The sequence below is a fragment of the Thermobia domestica genome, chromosome 3, assembly GCF_964235325.1.
Source record: "Thermobia domestica chromosome 3, izTheDome1.hap1.1, whole genome shotgun sequence".
Classification (NCBI taxonomy): domain Eukaryota; kingdom Metazoa; phylum Arthropoda; class Insecta; order Zygentoma; family Lepismatidae; genus Thermobia; species Thermobia domestica.
In genome coordinates, this window is record NC_137456.1 from 135,241,242 (window position 1) to 135,256,202 (window position 14,961).

At 36.2% G+C, this 14,961-nt stretch overlaps 1 protein-coding gene across 4 annotated transcripts in view; it reads left to right on the forward strand.

Annotated features, from left to right (window-relative positions):
* LOC145680758 (fatty acid hydroxylase domain-containing protein 2) overlaps nucleotides 1–14,961 on the forward strand; it is a 186,161-nt gene that overhangs the window by 87,306 nt on the left and 83,894 nt on the right. Inside the window, exon 1 of one of the 4 annotated variants that reach the window (XM_081751739.1) lies at nucleotides 9,756–9,940. The exons of the other annotated variants lie outside the window; for them this stretch is intronic. Within the exon in view, the coding sequence (XP_081607865.1) occupies nucleotides 9,862–9,940 (79 nt within the window). The 5' untranslated portion in view covers nucleotides 9,756–9,861. Of the gene's footprint in view, nucleotides 1–9,755; nucleotides 9,941–14,961 lie in introns of those variants that run through there. 4 annotated transcript variants of the gene reach the window in all.

Consider the following 14,961-nt stretch of genomic DNA (forward strand, 5'->3'; position numbering starts at 1 on the left):
ATAACGCATACATAATCCAAAACCTTTTACCCAAAGAAAGGGCGTTACTATGTATCGTGATGAAGACAAGTTGTACTTAGTTTCTGTTAAGGCATCCGAGGGTTCGATTTTCATATTGTCCCGGAGCTGACACCTTTTCACCCTTCTTTTCTTTCCAAAGTATCTCTTATAAGTCAATTCATCCTTATAGAGGGCCCAAAAAATTTCATTTTTCTTAACTTCAGCATGCTTATTTGCATTTTAATAGGACGTAATATTGAACCTCAAATATTTAGTAATAATGTAGAAAGTATGTTACTGTATGTTTTAAGGCAAATAACTAGTAAAAATAACTGAATATTACTCAACAGTAAGGTACGTTATAAACTGATTTTTAGGATATGCAGATGTAATTATAAAAGCTTTGCTGCAAAAATACCTACACAGACCATAATTGAATAAGTTCTGAAATAAAAAGTAACAAAATAACTCATAAGATTCAGTCCACAGAGCAGTTGTTACTTAAAGAATGGACATACACTATTTCGAAAATCGAGACAAGACGAGAAATGTTTACGATACTTTCCGTGTCGTCTCGATTCTCATCTCCAAAGCGAGACGATAATTTGAGTTAGCCTTGTCCCGCCTCGAATGTTGTTTGTTTTAGAAACGAGATTAGAAATTCCTCTTCTCGTGGGCAACATTAAACAAAACCGAAATAGTATTTCCAAATGCCACGTTTCTGCTTGTAATGGTATGACCTGAGCGATAATTAGCTCCTAGCTTTTAATCTTCTACGAGATAATAATAATTATTATTAGTTTATTATTATTCCTTAAGATTTGATACTTCAAGTATTGAAACATCCGAGTATTAAATATCTGAAGATAAAAACGTGTCATCGCCACCAAAAATTCTAAAGTAAGTAAAGTTAGAAGTAAGAGAAAAATAAGTAAGAATTAAGAAAAATACCCCCCACGGAGATTCGATCCAAGAAACTCTTGATTACTGGTCGAGCGCCTTGACCACTGAACCATGATCACCACGCGGTAAACGATTCGTCTTTAGTGTGGTTACATTAGGTGTCTTTGCCTCCGCTCGGAAAGTTGTATGTTATTTTTCTTCATTTCAAAACGTCTTTCGTATTTCTTTTATCATGATATAGGTCAATAATCTTGGGCATAGTTTATATTAATAACTTGAGTTGTTCTTAAACCTTTGGTTTAGAAGTTTGTTTCTTCTTCACACGAAACTATAGATATGACAGATTTAATTCTCATGCTCTGCATTTGTTTCAAAGCAGTCGCCATTACCTGGTCAAAGACTTATGTCCGCCACGATACATTAAACAGATAATGATTAAAAAAAAAAAAAAAACTCGATGTTGAGTTCTTTTAGCCGAAACGCCTCATATTTAATTTCTATGTGTCTTCTGATAATTTCTCGACTTAAGTGGAATAAACCAAACCAATCCAATTGGCGTAACAGCCCCTTGTATGCCTTAGCCGCTCCAACGCCATCTACTAGTAACCGGCTGAACTACGTCCAACCTTGCGACGAACACGTGGTCGGCGCGCTGCGTCGCCCTATCACTAACAGGCGCAGCAGGAGCCTTTTAGACCTAGTGGCCATCACGTCTATTATTCACGCGATTCCCCAGTTTGCCTCACGACCCTGGGTTAACACCGAAAATTGGGAAGCACCGGTCGGGAATCAATTCCAGCACCACGCGGACGTGAGTATAACGCTCTGACCACTAGACTACGTTGTCCTTCAGTGGAATAGGGATAATTTAATATTACAAACAATTTAATAGATAATTAAAATATTAATAATAAATTCTGAAGGAACTGTGTATGTAAAGCAAAGTTACCATGAATGTTTCGATCTCTGTTGAGATTGTGAGGATTTTATTCAAAGGGTACCTTGTGATAAAATGTTGTATATAATTACTTATGTGGCTTTGAAGTTTAATTTTATATATGTAATCACGGGCGTCTCTGGCGAAGGGGGGACGAGGGGGCGCTTCTCCTCCAATATTTTTAAGTACAAAATATTCAATATTTTATTCTAATTTAATTTATTTACTAATGACAGAATATCTTATAAATAATAATAATTATATTTGTTTGGAATATAATACTCAGGCTGTGAAACGATTGCAATAGAGTTTTTGATATACCTTAAGGGTCCGTGAAGGTAAGCAGAAAGGTAACAAATGGAATCGAAGTTAATAAACAGGTTGGGCTAGGTAGTACCATTTAAATCACTTTCTTTGATGTTCCCCCCAAATTTTACATGCCAGAGACGCCAGTGTAAGTAATGTTTACACTAACTGCACAAATGTTTATCATTATTACATCTTTTATTACTGTACAATATGTTATGCTTGGGCTTTCTTATAATTAAATGGTTAGCGTTCTCGGTTTTAGTGGAGAGACTCGGAGTTTGATTTCATGGGGCCGCGGTCGCTCAGTGGTAGAGCGTTTACCTCTGGTGCGTGGAGTCCCTGATTCAAACCCAGTTTGCGTCAGTTGGATTTTGTGGTGGACAAATACCGTGTGGTGGGTTTTCTCTGGGTTCTCCTGTTTCATCCATGGCATCTATTGTACCATTTTCATTCATTTCTCATCATCATCATATTAATCTCGTTTAGCGAAGCCGGCATAACCGTGTGACATAAAGCTGGAAGATTTCATTTCATTTCAGCTGGAAACTCATGTTCGAATCCCACAATAAACAAACAGTCTACATTATATAAAGCTTTGGTTCCGTAAATAAATTATAAACGAACTAAATATATGTTATCTATGTTATCTTTCTGTGTTGCGAGTTATCGAATAAATTTGAATTTATATTATGCATGGGAGAGGAAAATTGCAAAACAAGCATAATAGTAAGATATTTTGATGTTGTGGCGTAGTCGAAACGAGATAAGAAACGCGAATATTAGGGCGAATCTGCGAACATACACTATTTACTATCTACGTAAATTGACATCTTTTCATGTTTTCAGAAACGCTGAATATAATTACTGCATTGATATGTGGATTTTTTTTTTTGAAACGTGACACTCAGATTATACTTGACATTGAGATTGCCATATAAGTATTTTTTTTCCCTAAAGTAATCAACTTAATCTTTCACCTTTAAATATATCATAAAGATAATCATAGATAAAGTGGCTGTGTCATTGACATCTGACAACAACAGCGTTGCTCCTGATTTAAAATCATTCGCATTTCACTGTATAGGGTGGCCCAAAAGTAGGTATACATCCTTGCATTGATCAAGTATAACGTTCTAGCTTATAGGTGTATTTGCTTCGGCTGTTCCAAGCTTAAGATATAAATAAAAAGACATTAAGAACAAATAATAAAGAAACTGTCTGCCTGATGGATAACAATAAAAAATGATATAAAAAGCAGAGTTGATCAGTACGGGACTGTATACCTACTTTTGGGCCACCCTGTACTTCAGTCCGTACAGCTTTTGTTAGGTTTCGCTGGAATGTATTTTTTTCTTTTATATGCGGCCATGTAGGCCGTTCAGTCGTGCTGAGAAATCCCAGTCATTTAGGCTGGTAATTCAGATGTGTAGAAAAATCTTGAAGAAATATCTACTCAATTTGCAGAAAACTTATGTAGCTTTTCTTTTTAAAAAATCGTTAAATGATGAATGATGTTTCATTTTTTAAGATTACACCGTTTTCTCAGTGCACCTAGTCTCTGTACAGCTTTTTTTAGTTTCATCCTAACAAGTTTCTGAGTTACATACTTCGAAGCTCAGAGTGGCATTACTTTTAAGACATACGTATATGTATTAGGGATGGCCAATTCCGGTATGTTTACTTTCCGGAATCCAGAAAGTAAAATCGGAAATTTCCGGAATTCGGAAAAATTTCGATTTAGGAAAAAATGCGGATTTATCTGAATTCCGAAATTTTCCGGAATTCGGGCAAATTTTGATCATCCCTAATATAAAAGCGGCTTAGGCGAACAGAATGGTAAGTGCCACTTTTGGTGAAACTGAGTTAGCTGGAGTGGGTTGGCATTGAACTACAGAACAGTATGTAGGTTATTAAATTTCGGAAATGTACCTGCAGATGGCAGAGGAAGCTTGTTTAGTATGTGTCGTTGCATTGTATTGCATGGGAATGATCAATCTTCTTTTCCAGTTTACTCGAAAGTTTAAAAGTGTGACATACCATTATGTTTCCTGTAGCCGCTTATGTACACACATAGATCCATATATACAGGGTGGGCCATTTTAATTAATCCACGGAAATATCTGAAAAATGATAAAACATAGAAGAAATGTTTGAAGTACACGTTATATATTGCTAAGGGGGAAAACCATTTCCGCCAAAAATACCCCTCCCCACCCCCCGGAAATGGGGGTAACGGGGGGTAACTTTGAAATGTCAAATGGGAATATGGGTCGAGTAATACCTCGTTCGAAAGGTCTTGGAAAACTAAGTAACGCTGTACCAAAATTTGTTTCATATGGAGCACCAGTTTCAAAATGGCCGCCATGATATAGTTCGGAAACTCCAGTAGCCGTAGTATGAAAACCATGGGAGGTAAATGAATGGAACAAAATTGAAATACGTAAATATCATAGGGCATATCGAATGATGTGACCCCTGCGATCCCAGCGGCTTCCCTGAAGGGATCTTGTGAGCTAACTTCAAAATTTCAATGTCCGACCGGACAAAGGTTCGGGCGTACGCTTGACCTACCCAATGCTGTTTGGAAGGCAGACTTCAGGGATAGAGAATTAGTGCACTCAGTTAATGCGGATGGCCACAGTCAAGGGCGCCCATAAGGGGGGCAAGGGGGGCTCTCGCCCCCCTAGAGGAAATTGTGCTTCGGAATATCGAAAACTCAATAGAACTTTTAGAATAGCTACAGCAAAATTTGAAACTATATTTGAAATGTCGCTTTTTCTTGCCTCCCTTGGAAACCACAATATGGGCGCCCTTGGCCACAGTTACATTTTGATTAACTATTAGCATTCATGTCATATTGTGAGCTTGAGGGACGAAACAGTGTGTACGTATATCCCCGAAATGCTTTCCGAATAACCAGCACGCATTGCATTAAAGTTTCTGTGGCGACGGAGATTAGCAAATTCACACGTTTGTAAGTTCCAGCAACTGCATTATTCGACAACTTCTTTCGTATAACGTTCCTTCTGTTTTCGCATCAAATCATACTTAGCTATACAGATATGCGTTACCATTCAAATAAAATTTCACCTTTTTATAGTCACTACAGCGTCATCCTTACAAACAAATGTTTCAACCATACCATACCTATTTGTAGCGTAGCCTTAATTTTCGAATTAAAGTAGAGTTCTCATTTGAACTTTCACTGTTACTTTCCACCCCACTCACATACAGAGCACAGGAAAAGATTATTTTGCAGGACTTGGATATCTCTCTATACATTATGGCAATTTTACTCTAACATTTTTATCTCTGTTGTATCACTCTCGAGCCTTGGAACGCCTCCGTGGTTTTCCTATTTAATTTTCGTTATTTTCATTTATCTCTACCCGTATTCATACTATGGGCACTAGACGTTTTCTTAGACACATTCACCATGTCTTGGCGATCATTTTGAAAATGGTGTCTCATGTCGAAAATATTCTTACAGATGCTGTTTGATATTCATTTGTCTATGTAACATGATGTTACTCGCTTCAAGTTGCTATTTGAAATTTTCAAGTTGGCCCCGGATACCTTTCAGTGGAGTCATCCCGACAACACCTCTCGATGTGCCTTACGTCAGTTACCTACTCCAGTTTTTCTTCTGTTGATTTATCTCCAATCGCTTTCATACTACGGGTACTAAACCTTTTCTCTGACAGGGATACTATGTTTCGGCGGCCTTTTGAGAACACTGCCATTTCACCTCAATCGTTTTTTCCTGCAAGATGTTTGATTTTGCAAGATTTATCGAACGAGGTACCACTCGACTCATGTTATTATTTGAAATCTTGAAGTTAGCCCCCAAAACCCTTTTAGGGAGGCAACTGGGATCACAGGGACCACACCATTCGATATGCCCTATGATATTTACGTATTTCAATTTTGTTCCATTCATTTACCTCCCATGGTTTTCATACTACGGCTACTGGAGTTTCCGAACTATATCATGGCGGCCATTTTGAAACTGGTGCTCCATATGAAACAAATTTTGGTACAGCGTTAATTAGTTTTCCAAGACCTTTCGAACGAGGTATTACTCGACCCATATTCCCATTTGACATTTCAAAGTTACCCCCCGTTACCCCCATTTCCGGGGGGTGGGGAGGGGTATTTTTGGCGGAAATGGTTTTCCCCCTTAGCAATATATAACGTGTACTTCAAACATTTCTTCTATGTTTTATCATTTTTCAGATATTTCCGTGGATTAATTAAAATGGCCCACCCTGTATATATATATATATATATATATATATATATATATATATATATATATATATATATATATATGTGTGTGTGTGTGTGTGTGTGTATATATATAAAAGTAATTCTGAAATTTCCATGCTGTATCTTTCTTTTTCTGGGAATGGGTTGTAAATTTTTAGTCAATTATATAAAGTTGTGAAGAGGATTTAATTGATGAGTTTGCTTGTTTATATTCTTATCTTTTAAAAACTTCATGTCCTAGTTATGGATGGATATATATATATATATATATATATATATATATATATATATATATATATATATATATATATATATATATATATATACACGTACAGTATATACAATTGGATCATATGTTGTTGAGAATGTTCGATATATGGAAATATCATATGGTGTCTTATCTTATGGATAGATAGATGATTGTGTCGCCTATTCACTAACATCATTATTCAGAAAAGAAAATCGATATTCTTAAAACGCAATTAAACCATAAGTTATTAGCAATTCCCTTTATAGTTTGTTCTTTGTATTTTCGATTGCAATAAAGGCATTTATAAAGTTTGAATTTATAATACTTCATGAGCTCAAAGTGTTCTATTTCGGATCGATTGATTTAATTTTTTATTTAGGTGTGGTCTGGCAGCTAATATCCTGTTTGGAAGGACATGCGAAAACACTTTAAATTCAGTTACGATCGGTGATCCTGGCTGAGGTTCTTCACACACTTAGGACATGGATTTGTATTTCGTTACGTATATCCATCATTGTGTGTAGACTTTAGACCTAGACAAAGTATTCGAGATCTGCTTGTGGATTGTTTTCATCATGCTCAGCTTCCCAATGACTTTGCCCTACTAACAGACTTAATAACCCTGCTCGGATATCACCATCGAACGATCTCAAGTTTTTGTTTCGTCTTTGCCTCCGTATATTATCCACACTATGATTGTCTGATATTTATAATGAACTCATTTCTTGCTTCCTCTTGTGTGTTGGTCCGCTATAGCCACTAAACTTAATTTTCGTTTCCAGTTCATCTGACAGGCCAAATAGGTTTTTGACTTTTATCTTTCATACTAACTTTCTCCTTTCTTTACCCTTGCCGCGTAGACAAAAGAAGATTAATATCCGACTGTGTTCCTAATTTTACCCTAATGCTTTTATCACTGTGTTTCGGTGATCTCTATTTTATATTTTCCTTCTTGGCAAACTTGGTACTGAATTTTAGATATATGACGGGTACGAAAATATTTTTGCAGTATAACGCACCCACTCTCAATCTCTTAGTATACTTTTACTTTTGTCCTTTGTACTTCCATTTTCAGCAGAGTAGCCCTTTTGAAGCAAATTAAGAACTCAAGGAAGAAAACAACGTAAGCCTATGAAAAAAAAAAAAAAAAAAACTGACAAGTCTGTGATACTTATAAAACACATGAGGTAATTGATACTTAACTTCCTTCTAGTCGTGCGCAGTTGCACGTAAGTACACACACTACTCGAATAATCAAAAAGAATGCGTAATTGTTACATCATACAAGCGACATACAGCAGAAATTTTCCTCAAATGCCGAAAACAAGTAATATTGCACTAGAAGCACTACATAACACTACACTGTAACAAATAAATTTTATTTTCCCTGAATATTGCAGTTAGCTTGTTGTAAAACACATTTATGCAAAAAAAAAAAAAAAAAACTAATTTTATGTGAAACGAATTGTAAAGTAAACCACTGTTTAAAAGAATTTTGATTTAACATAACTTTTGACGTAAATCGACGGATCAATAGGCAATATTTTTGAAAATTTTATTTTAAAAAATTTTAAAACCAGAAAATGGAAACTAATCTATCTATCCCTGTAACAAATGGTGCATTTCATTTTTGCCACCGCAATGAGATAAGGTAATTCGAAGGTTTTCCTTGTGATTTAAAAGGTTCTCCAATTATGCAGATGTCGGTATTTCCATTTTCCAGTTGATTTACGCCAACATACTCTGTCAAAATATTTCTGGTTACCCTATACGTACATATGTACCCAATATCTCTGCACTAGGCTATTTTATTTTTCTTAAAAGGAAAAATACTACTATATATACAGGGTGTTTCGAAACAACACCGACGTTTGGGAGGTGATTCCTAACACCAAGATAAGGCAGAAAGTATAGACCAACCTGGGTGCACAAATGCTTCTTTCGGAGTTATAGGCTGCCGAAAACATGAAAAAATGAACTTGAAAGGCCAATAGCTCCAAAACTATAGAACGTACCGTAGTCGGGTCAAGACTTCACTTAGGAACTAATATGTGTTCTATCCAAAAATTCAATGTTTCAGAATCCTTCAGTGCTTTCGCAACAATTTTTATAGAGGGAGTTTGGCTACGGGCATATAATTTAAAGTACTCACCAACTACCTCTATAAAAATTGTTGCGGAAGCACTGAAGGATTCTGAAACATTGATATTTGGATAGAACACATATTAGTTCCTTAGTGAAGTCTTGACCCGACTACGGTACGTTCTATAGTTTTGGAGCTATTGGCCTTTAAAGTTCATTTTATCATGTTTTCGGCAGCGTATAACTCCGAAAGGAAGCGTTTGTGCACCCAGGTTGGTCTATACTTTCTGCCTTATCTTGGTGTTAGGAATCACCTCCCAAACGTTGTCGATGTTTTGAAATACCCTGTATAGGTTTATTGAAAATGAAATAGAGGCTCAGCAATGTATTGAAAACCAAATAGAAAACCAAAACAATCTGTGATATTGACATTTTGTACACTGTTAGGTAGGTTCGAACATGCTGAGCAGACATTTCATACTATTAAAAGTTGTCTGCTAAACAGAAATGTTTTAATGTATTGCTTAAGTAAGATCTGAATGATTTTTCATGTCCTGTAAGTGCATTATCTAGGGCGATGGTCATAATCATTCAAGTATACTTTTTGTAATAGCAAGTAGGGCTAACATCAAAGAAATATTTTTGTGTGTCGGACGTCTTTTAATGAGGTGATAGTTGAAATGCAGGCTTTAATCAATGGCTAACCGTGGATTAATGGGCACTTTACTAAATCAGCGGAAACAGGGAAGAAACTGTGGGAAAACATTGAGTGTCTGTTTGTCAGACATATATTTATTACGGTTGATGAGCATTGGGAATTTTGATTTGAAGTGTTCGCTTATTTCAGTTGCATATAACTACGACAGCAGAATAAAAACAATAAAAAATAAAAGATTAGAAGGAAATGAAATTTGCGGCTTTTCCAAATTACAAGGTTATCTTTGTGACTGTGTGTGTGTGTATGCGTGAGGTTAGATACTGTGATTAACAATAATGTGCAGAATCGCCTTGACAGTGACCTACGAAACACGAGTAGGCTCTGTCTTCGGTCTTGCTCGGTCATTTTCGCTCGTTGTCAGGGAAGAGGCTACTTGCCTTTGAAGTTATTGCAATGAGGCGCGCGAGGAAAATACGTAATAAAACTAAAAGTGGAAAATACCGATTTTATGCAGAAAATGAAACAAATCAAGGTATGTGTTATTTTCCTTTGTGCTTTTTCATACTTATTTTCCGATTAATGTGACGTTCCATTGTAATGCATGTTTACAAAGAGTTTCATAAAAGTTTCAAAGTTCATTAACTTTCGCGTTGTGTTTGTATCGTAAATAAAGCTTCGCAGTGTGTGCACAAACTGAGATTCTGTGTATTCACGTGAAGTGAAAGCTGTTTTGATTATCCTAAACAGGAACGTAGTAGTATATTCCATATATTGTAGATGTTATATGAGAATTGATGCATCATGTAGGTTTTGGTTATAAAATAATATGCATATTACGAATATGGTAGGTCATGCCATGGTTGTATATTATTAATTAAAGTTAAAATCCAGTAGCACACATTTGAAATATGGAAACACTTTTGGCTTTAATAAGGGACATTTCATCCTTTTATTTTTTTAAAAGGGATTTCAGACATTAGTTGTATTTTATTGCGTTGGTAAGTCTGCTACAATCTGTCTTAATTATAGTGCGTTGTTTAATGAATTGCTGTAATAAAATTGTAACATTTTTGCTTAATATGTGAAGCGGTGAATGACCCGATATCTGTTGTCGAATATTCACTAGTCGCCACATTTATCACATATTATATATTTCGAAATAATGCCAATCTCAAATTATAGTATTTAAATTTCTCTATGTAATTGTTTAGTAAAAACAATGTTTAGTCAAATATTGTAGACATATACTGGTAGAAGAAAAAGTCTTGAAGTAAACTGCTAAAGACAGTAAAGAGAATCACGCAGTGTGTATTTATGAATGAATTGGCTTGGGTTTATAACGATTAACAATATCTAAACATTTTCGCCTATATAGTTATGCAACTCGTAACCTTACACGATTTCAGGGTTATATATTAGTGTTACCCGAAAAGTACACTTATGTATGAATGAGATATGGATACCCACCGTTAAAATCACCGTTATTCGTAAAATGTTAAACTGATTGACTCCATTAACATTCCATGAATAAAAGTAAAATGTAACCAAAGCAAATCACTATTACTAAATAAAAGTGTTACAGATTCAACAGGAACGCTGTTGCTACAGTGTCCAGTTGCTACAGAGACGGAACCGCAGCAATTTAGTAATCTTATAAGGGAACAGACATATGTTATTCTCAAGTTGATTGGATTAGAATTTAGTGTTCATTTCAGCACTTATATTTTCTGCAATTTGAAAATAAATCTCCAGTTGAATTTTGATAAATGTTTTGCATTTTCTTATTGAGTTACTTTTACTTTTAATAGAGTCAATAAGCGTATTAACGGACTTTTATGAAAATATGACTTGTATTTGAGAAGAGAATTATCACATAATTATATTCTATAGTACATGTTCCTATACCCCCCCCCAAGCTATTCTTTTTGTTCTTTTACAGAGGGAACTTTCCCCTCGTTTCCCCAGTAATTCGAACATTGGATATAATATTTCAATTTTAACCTTCACTTGAATTTGTAACTGTAACATTTGCACTTACACATACTACATGGACTGTAAGTAGAGTAATCTAAATTTGTGTAATTTCTCTGTAAGGAGGCGCCGCGGTGACTCAGTGGTAGAGCGTTCGTGGTGAGTCTGGTGTGTGGCGTCGCTGTTTCGATCCCAGCTCGCCCCAATCACTTTCTTTATTCCACCATTTAATTCATTTCTCATCATCACCGTCTTCTTTAGCCTACACGACATAATCGTGGGACGTAAAACTTAAAATATTATTATTTTTTCTCTCTGTAATGGACACTTCTCATTTACATACAAATATTGCCTAGCGGTGTCCATTATTGAGAGGTTTTACTATACTACTTTTCGGCGTGAACTGGGAAATCAAATTAATCCAGTCTGTTCATCCTTCGTTGCTTTTGACACACCCATATTTTATATTGTATACATCAATAAAGTAATGAAAACAGCCCAGTTTTTAACATACAGTAAATATTTATAATTAACAACACACTTCTCGTTTACAGGCTGCGGTTTCCCTTCTACAGGTCTTTCAAGGATTTGTCAAGTAACATATACAATAAGCGTGATCATCCCTCTAAATTGATCAGTTACCTGACTGAGCCTATTTTTTCTAAAGCACTACATTTTTATGTATTACTTTTTAAGTTGGGCACCGTTCCGTCGTGGAACATTACTACAGTGAAGCAACTTATTGGTAGAAATCTGTGCGGATATGAAAATCGCATGCGTATCCGTACCGCATCCGCAATATCTCGATCCTCATCGACACCGGCATTCGCAACATTTCCATCCGCATCCATACCCGCATCTACAGATAATGAGATTATAAATGTATCATTTATTTGTTTTATAAATAACACAATTTCAAAACTACTTCCTACTATAACGACTGTAAATACTAGGGACGGCCAGGAATTTTTACCTCCGGGAATACGGAAAGTAAATCGGAAAAATCAGAATTCGGAAAAAATCCGGAATTAAGAAAAATGAACTAAAGATTCACAATAAAGTATTATTTTTAAAATTAATCGAAAACTACCAATATGAGAGTTGAATTCATAGTTTTTGCGGTCGTTGAGATGAATAGTGACAATTGTAATGTAATTGAACTTCAAGGTTATACTCCACTTCCCAGGGAGTGGGCGAGATTTTAAAAGTTATCGAAAACGACAGATATTAGTGTTGAATTCAGTTTCCGAGATCGCTGAGTTTAACGGTATCAGTTTTCATTATGTTGAAGTTCATCCTCACCTTTTGGGATGGGGGTGGGAGAAGATGACTTTTTGAAAATAATCAGATAAGCTAGCTAATTATTACTGTAATTAGAACGAATTAAACACATTAACATATTTTCTCGCGCTTGCGCTGTACTCTGCAGGTTGTTCGGGTTAATATTACTTTATTGTGAATCTTAAATAATAATAAAAAAATGCCGCCCTGTACTCGAGCACAGAATAGCAGTTACCTAAATACGGGCCTTGCTACAATCGTTCTCCTACCAGCAAGCCAAACAACCGAACAAAAAAAGAAACTTGTCCTATCATTCTTTCTCTTTCTTTATAACATTTTCTAACGTGATTGTCATTTGTTCTCAATTTCCTCCAAGCTTCCCAGAGTAAAAGTATTCAGATATAGTATGAAAACAAATTATAATCAAATTCGCCTGAACTGAATTACCAAATGTCTTCCAATGTAAAATACGGATAGAAAGCATTGAAGAAATCAACTGTTCATACACTCACCGACAATAGATATAATAAATAGTAACAGCGCCTGTTGTATTTGTAAGATACTTTCAATGAACAAATTTTCCTTTCATCCCTTTGGTTTATTCATCTTCTTACACAACAGTAAAATATGTTATGAAAGGGTTACTAAGAAATTAGGATCAGTATTTTTCATCATACAGAGATGAATTTAACACTAACATCATACCAATAACTAGTCTCCGCGAATATGAGTGTCCTCATCATTATAGATTGTCGGACGTATTTTTAGTTCCTGTGCGGATAGCGGATAAAAACGCAGATATTCGTGAAAATAAAAGCATTTTAGTGATCTTTCTTCTAACCACTCTTAATTACTTACATTTTGTAATAAATTATGATTACCTTTTTGGAATTTTCTAAAAGTACTGGAGAGGTTTGAGAAAAGCCTTCGGGTCTCATCCTAAACGAAGGGAAAATCCCAACTTACACCTCCTCGAGGTAGAAAGCGGAGAAAGGCTTTGGCGGCTAACATAGGTGGGGACCGACCGACTCCCGGGATAAGGAGTCAGCTTCTACCAAGTGCCAACGGCCTTCTCAGATTGCGGATGAGCGGGTGAAGGTCAGGGCACCTTCTTGTCCTTAGGAGGGGAAACTGTCCTAAAAGGCGGATGAACCACTAGATGGTCAACAACATGGAGATGCGGAAAGGAAATGGGAATACTACCACATTATTTTTTTCCCAGAAGGGACGAAGGAGAATAAATAACCATGATGGTTCTTCCTGAAGTAAAGAATTCCGGAGGTAAAATAGTCTCCCATGCGGATCTCCGGGTGGGGACTGCTCCGGGAAGAATCATCAGAGGAGAAAATAATAATAACTTTAATTTCAGCATAGGAACCTGGAACGTACGGACTCTACGACGTGAGGGAAAACTTGAAAATTTAAAAGTGGAAATGGATAAATGTAAAGTGGACATAGTGGGCTTGAGTGAAGTAAGATGGCCAGGGAAAGATGAGATAGTATCCGGAAATTACAGAATCTACTATTCGGGTGCTGATAAGGCCGAGAGTGGTGTTGCGATAGCAATGAAGAACGAAGTAGCAAGAAGTGTAACCAAATTGGAATACTGCAGTGACCGCTTGATGTTTGTAAAACTACATGCAAAACCAGTGGATATTGTGATAATAGAAGTGTATATGCCAACAACCGGTCATGATGATAATGAAGTAGAAGTAATGTATGATCAGATTAGTGACATATTGCATCAGGAAGGAAGAGGTAAAGTCAACGCCGTAGTAATGGGAGACTTCAACAGCGTAGTAGGAGAAGGAACTGAGAATAAGGTAGTGGGACCGTTTGGACTAGGTAGAAGAAACGAATGAGGTCAAATGCTTATCGATTTCTGTAGGCAACATGATCGGGTGGTCATGAACATGTGGCTTAAGAAAAGATAAAACAAGTTGTACACGTGGAAAACTCCAGGAGGTACGAAACGCTACGAAATCGATTACATTCTTGTGAAGCAACGTTTCAGGAATAGTGTACGAGACGTAAAGACACTGCCAGGAGCGGACATTGATTCGGATCACAATCTCCTGGTGGCGGAAGTGCAAACCTGGTTAAAGTCGGTCAAGAAAAATGGGAAGAGAAATCGCAAATGGAACTTTGAGCGACTAAGAAATATCGACGATGATGTGAAAGAAGAAATTGAAGAAAACTTCTGTGCAATGGGCGATGTGGTTGACAATATAGAGAATAGTTGGGGAAAAGTTAAACAGATACTCCACAATAACATTGGCAGGATGGAAAGAGCACCGAGAA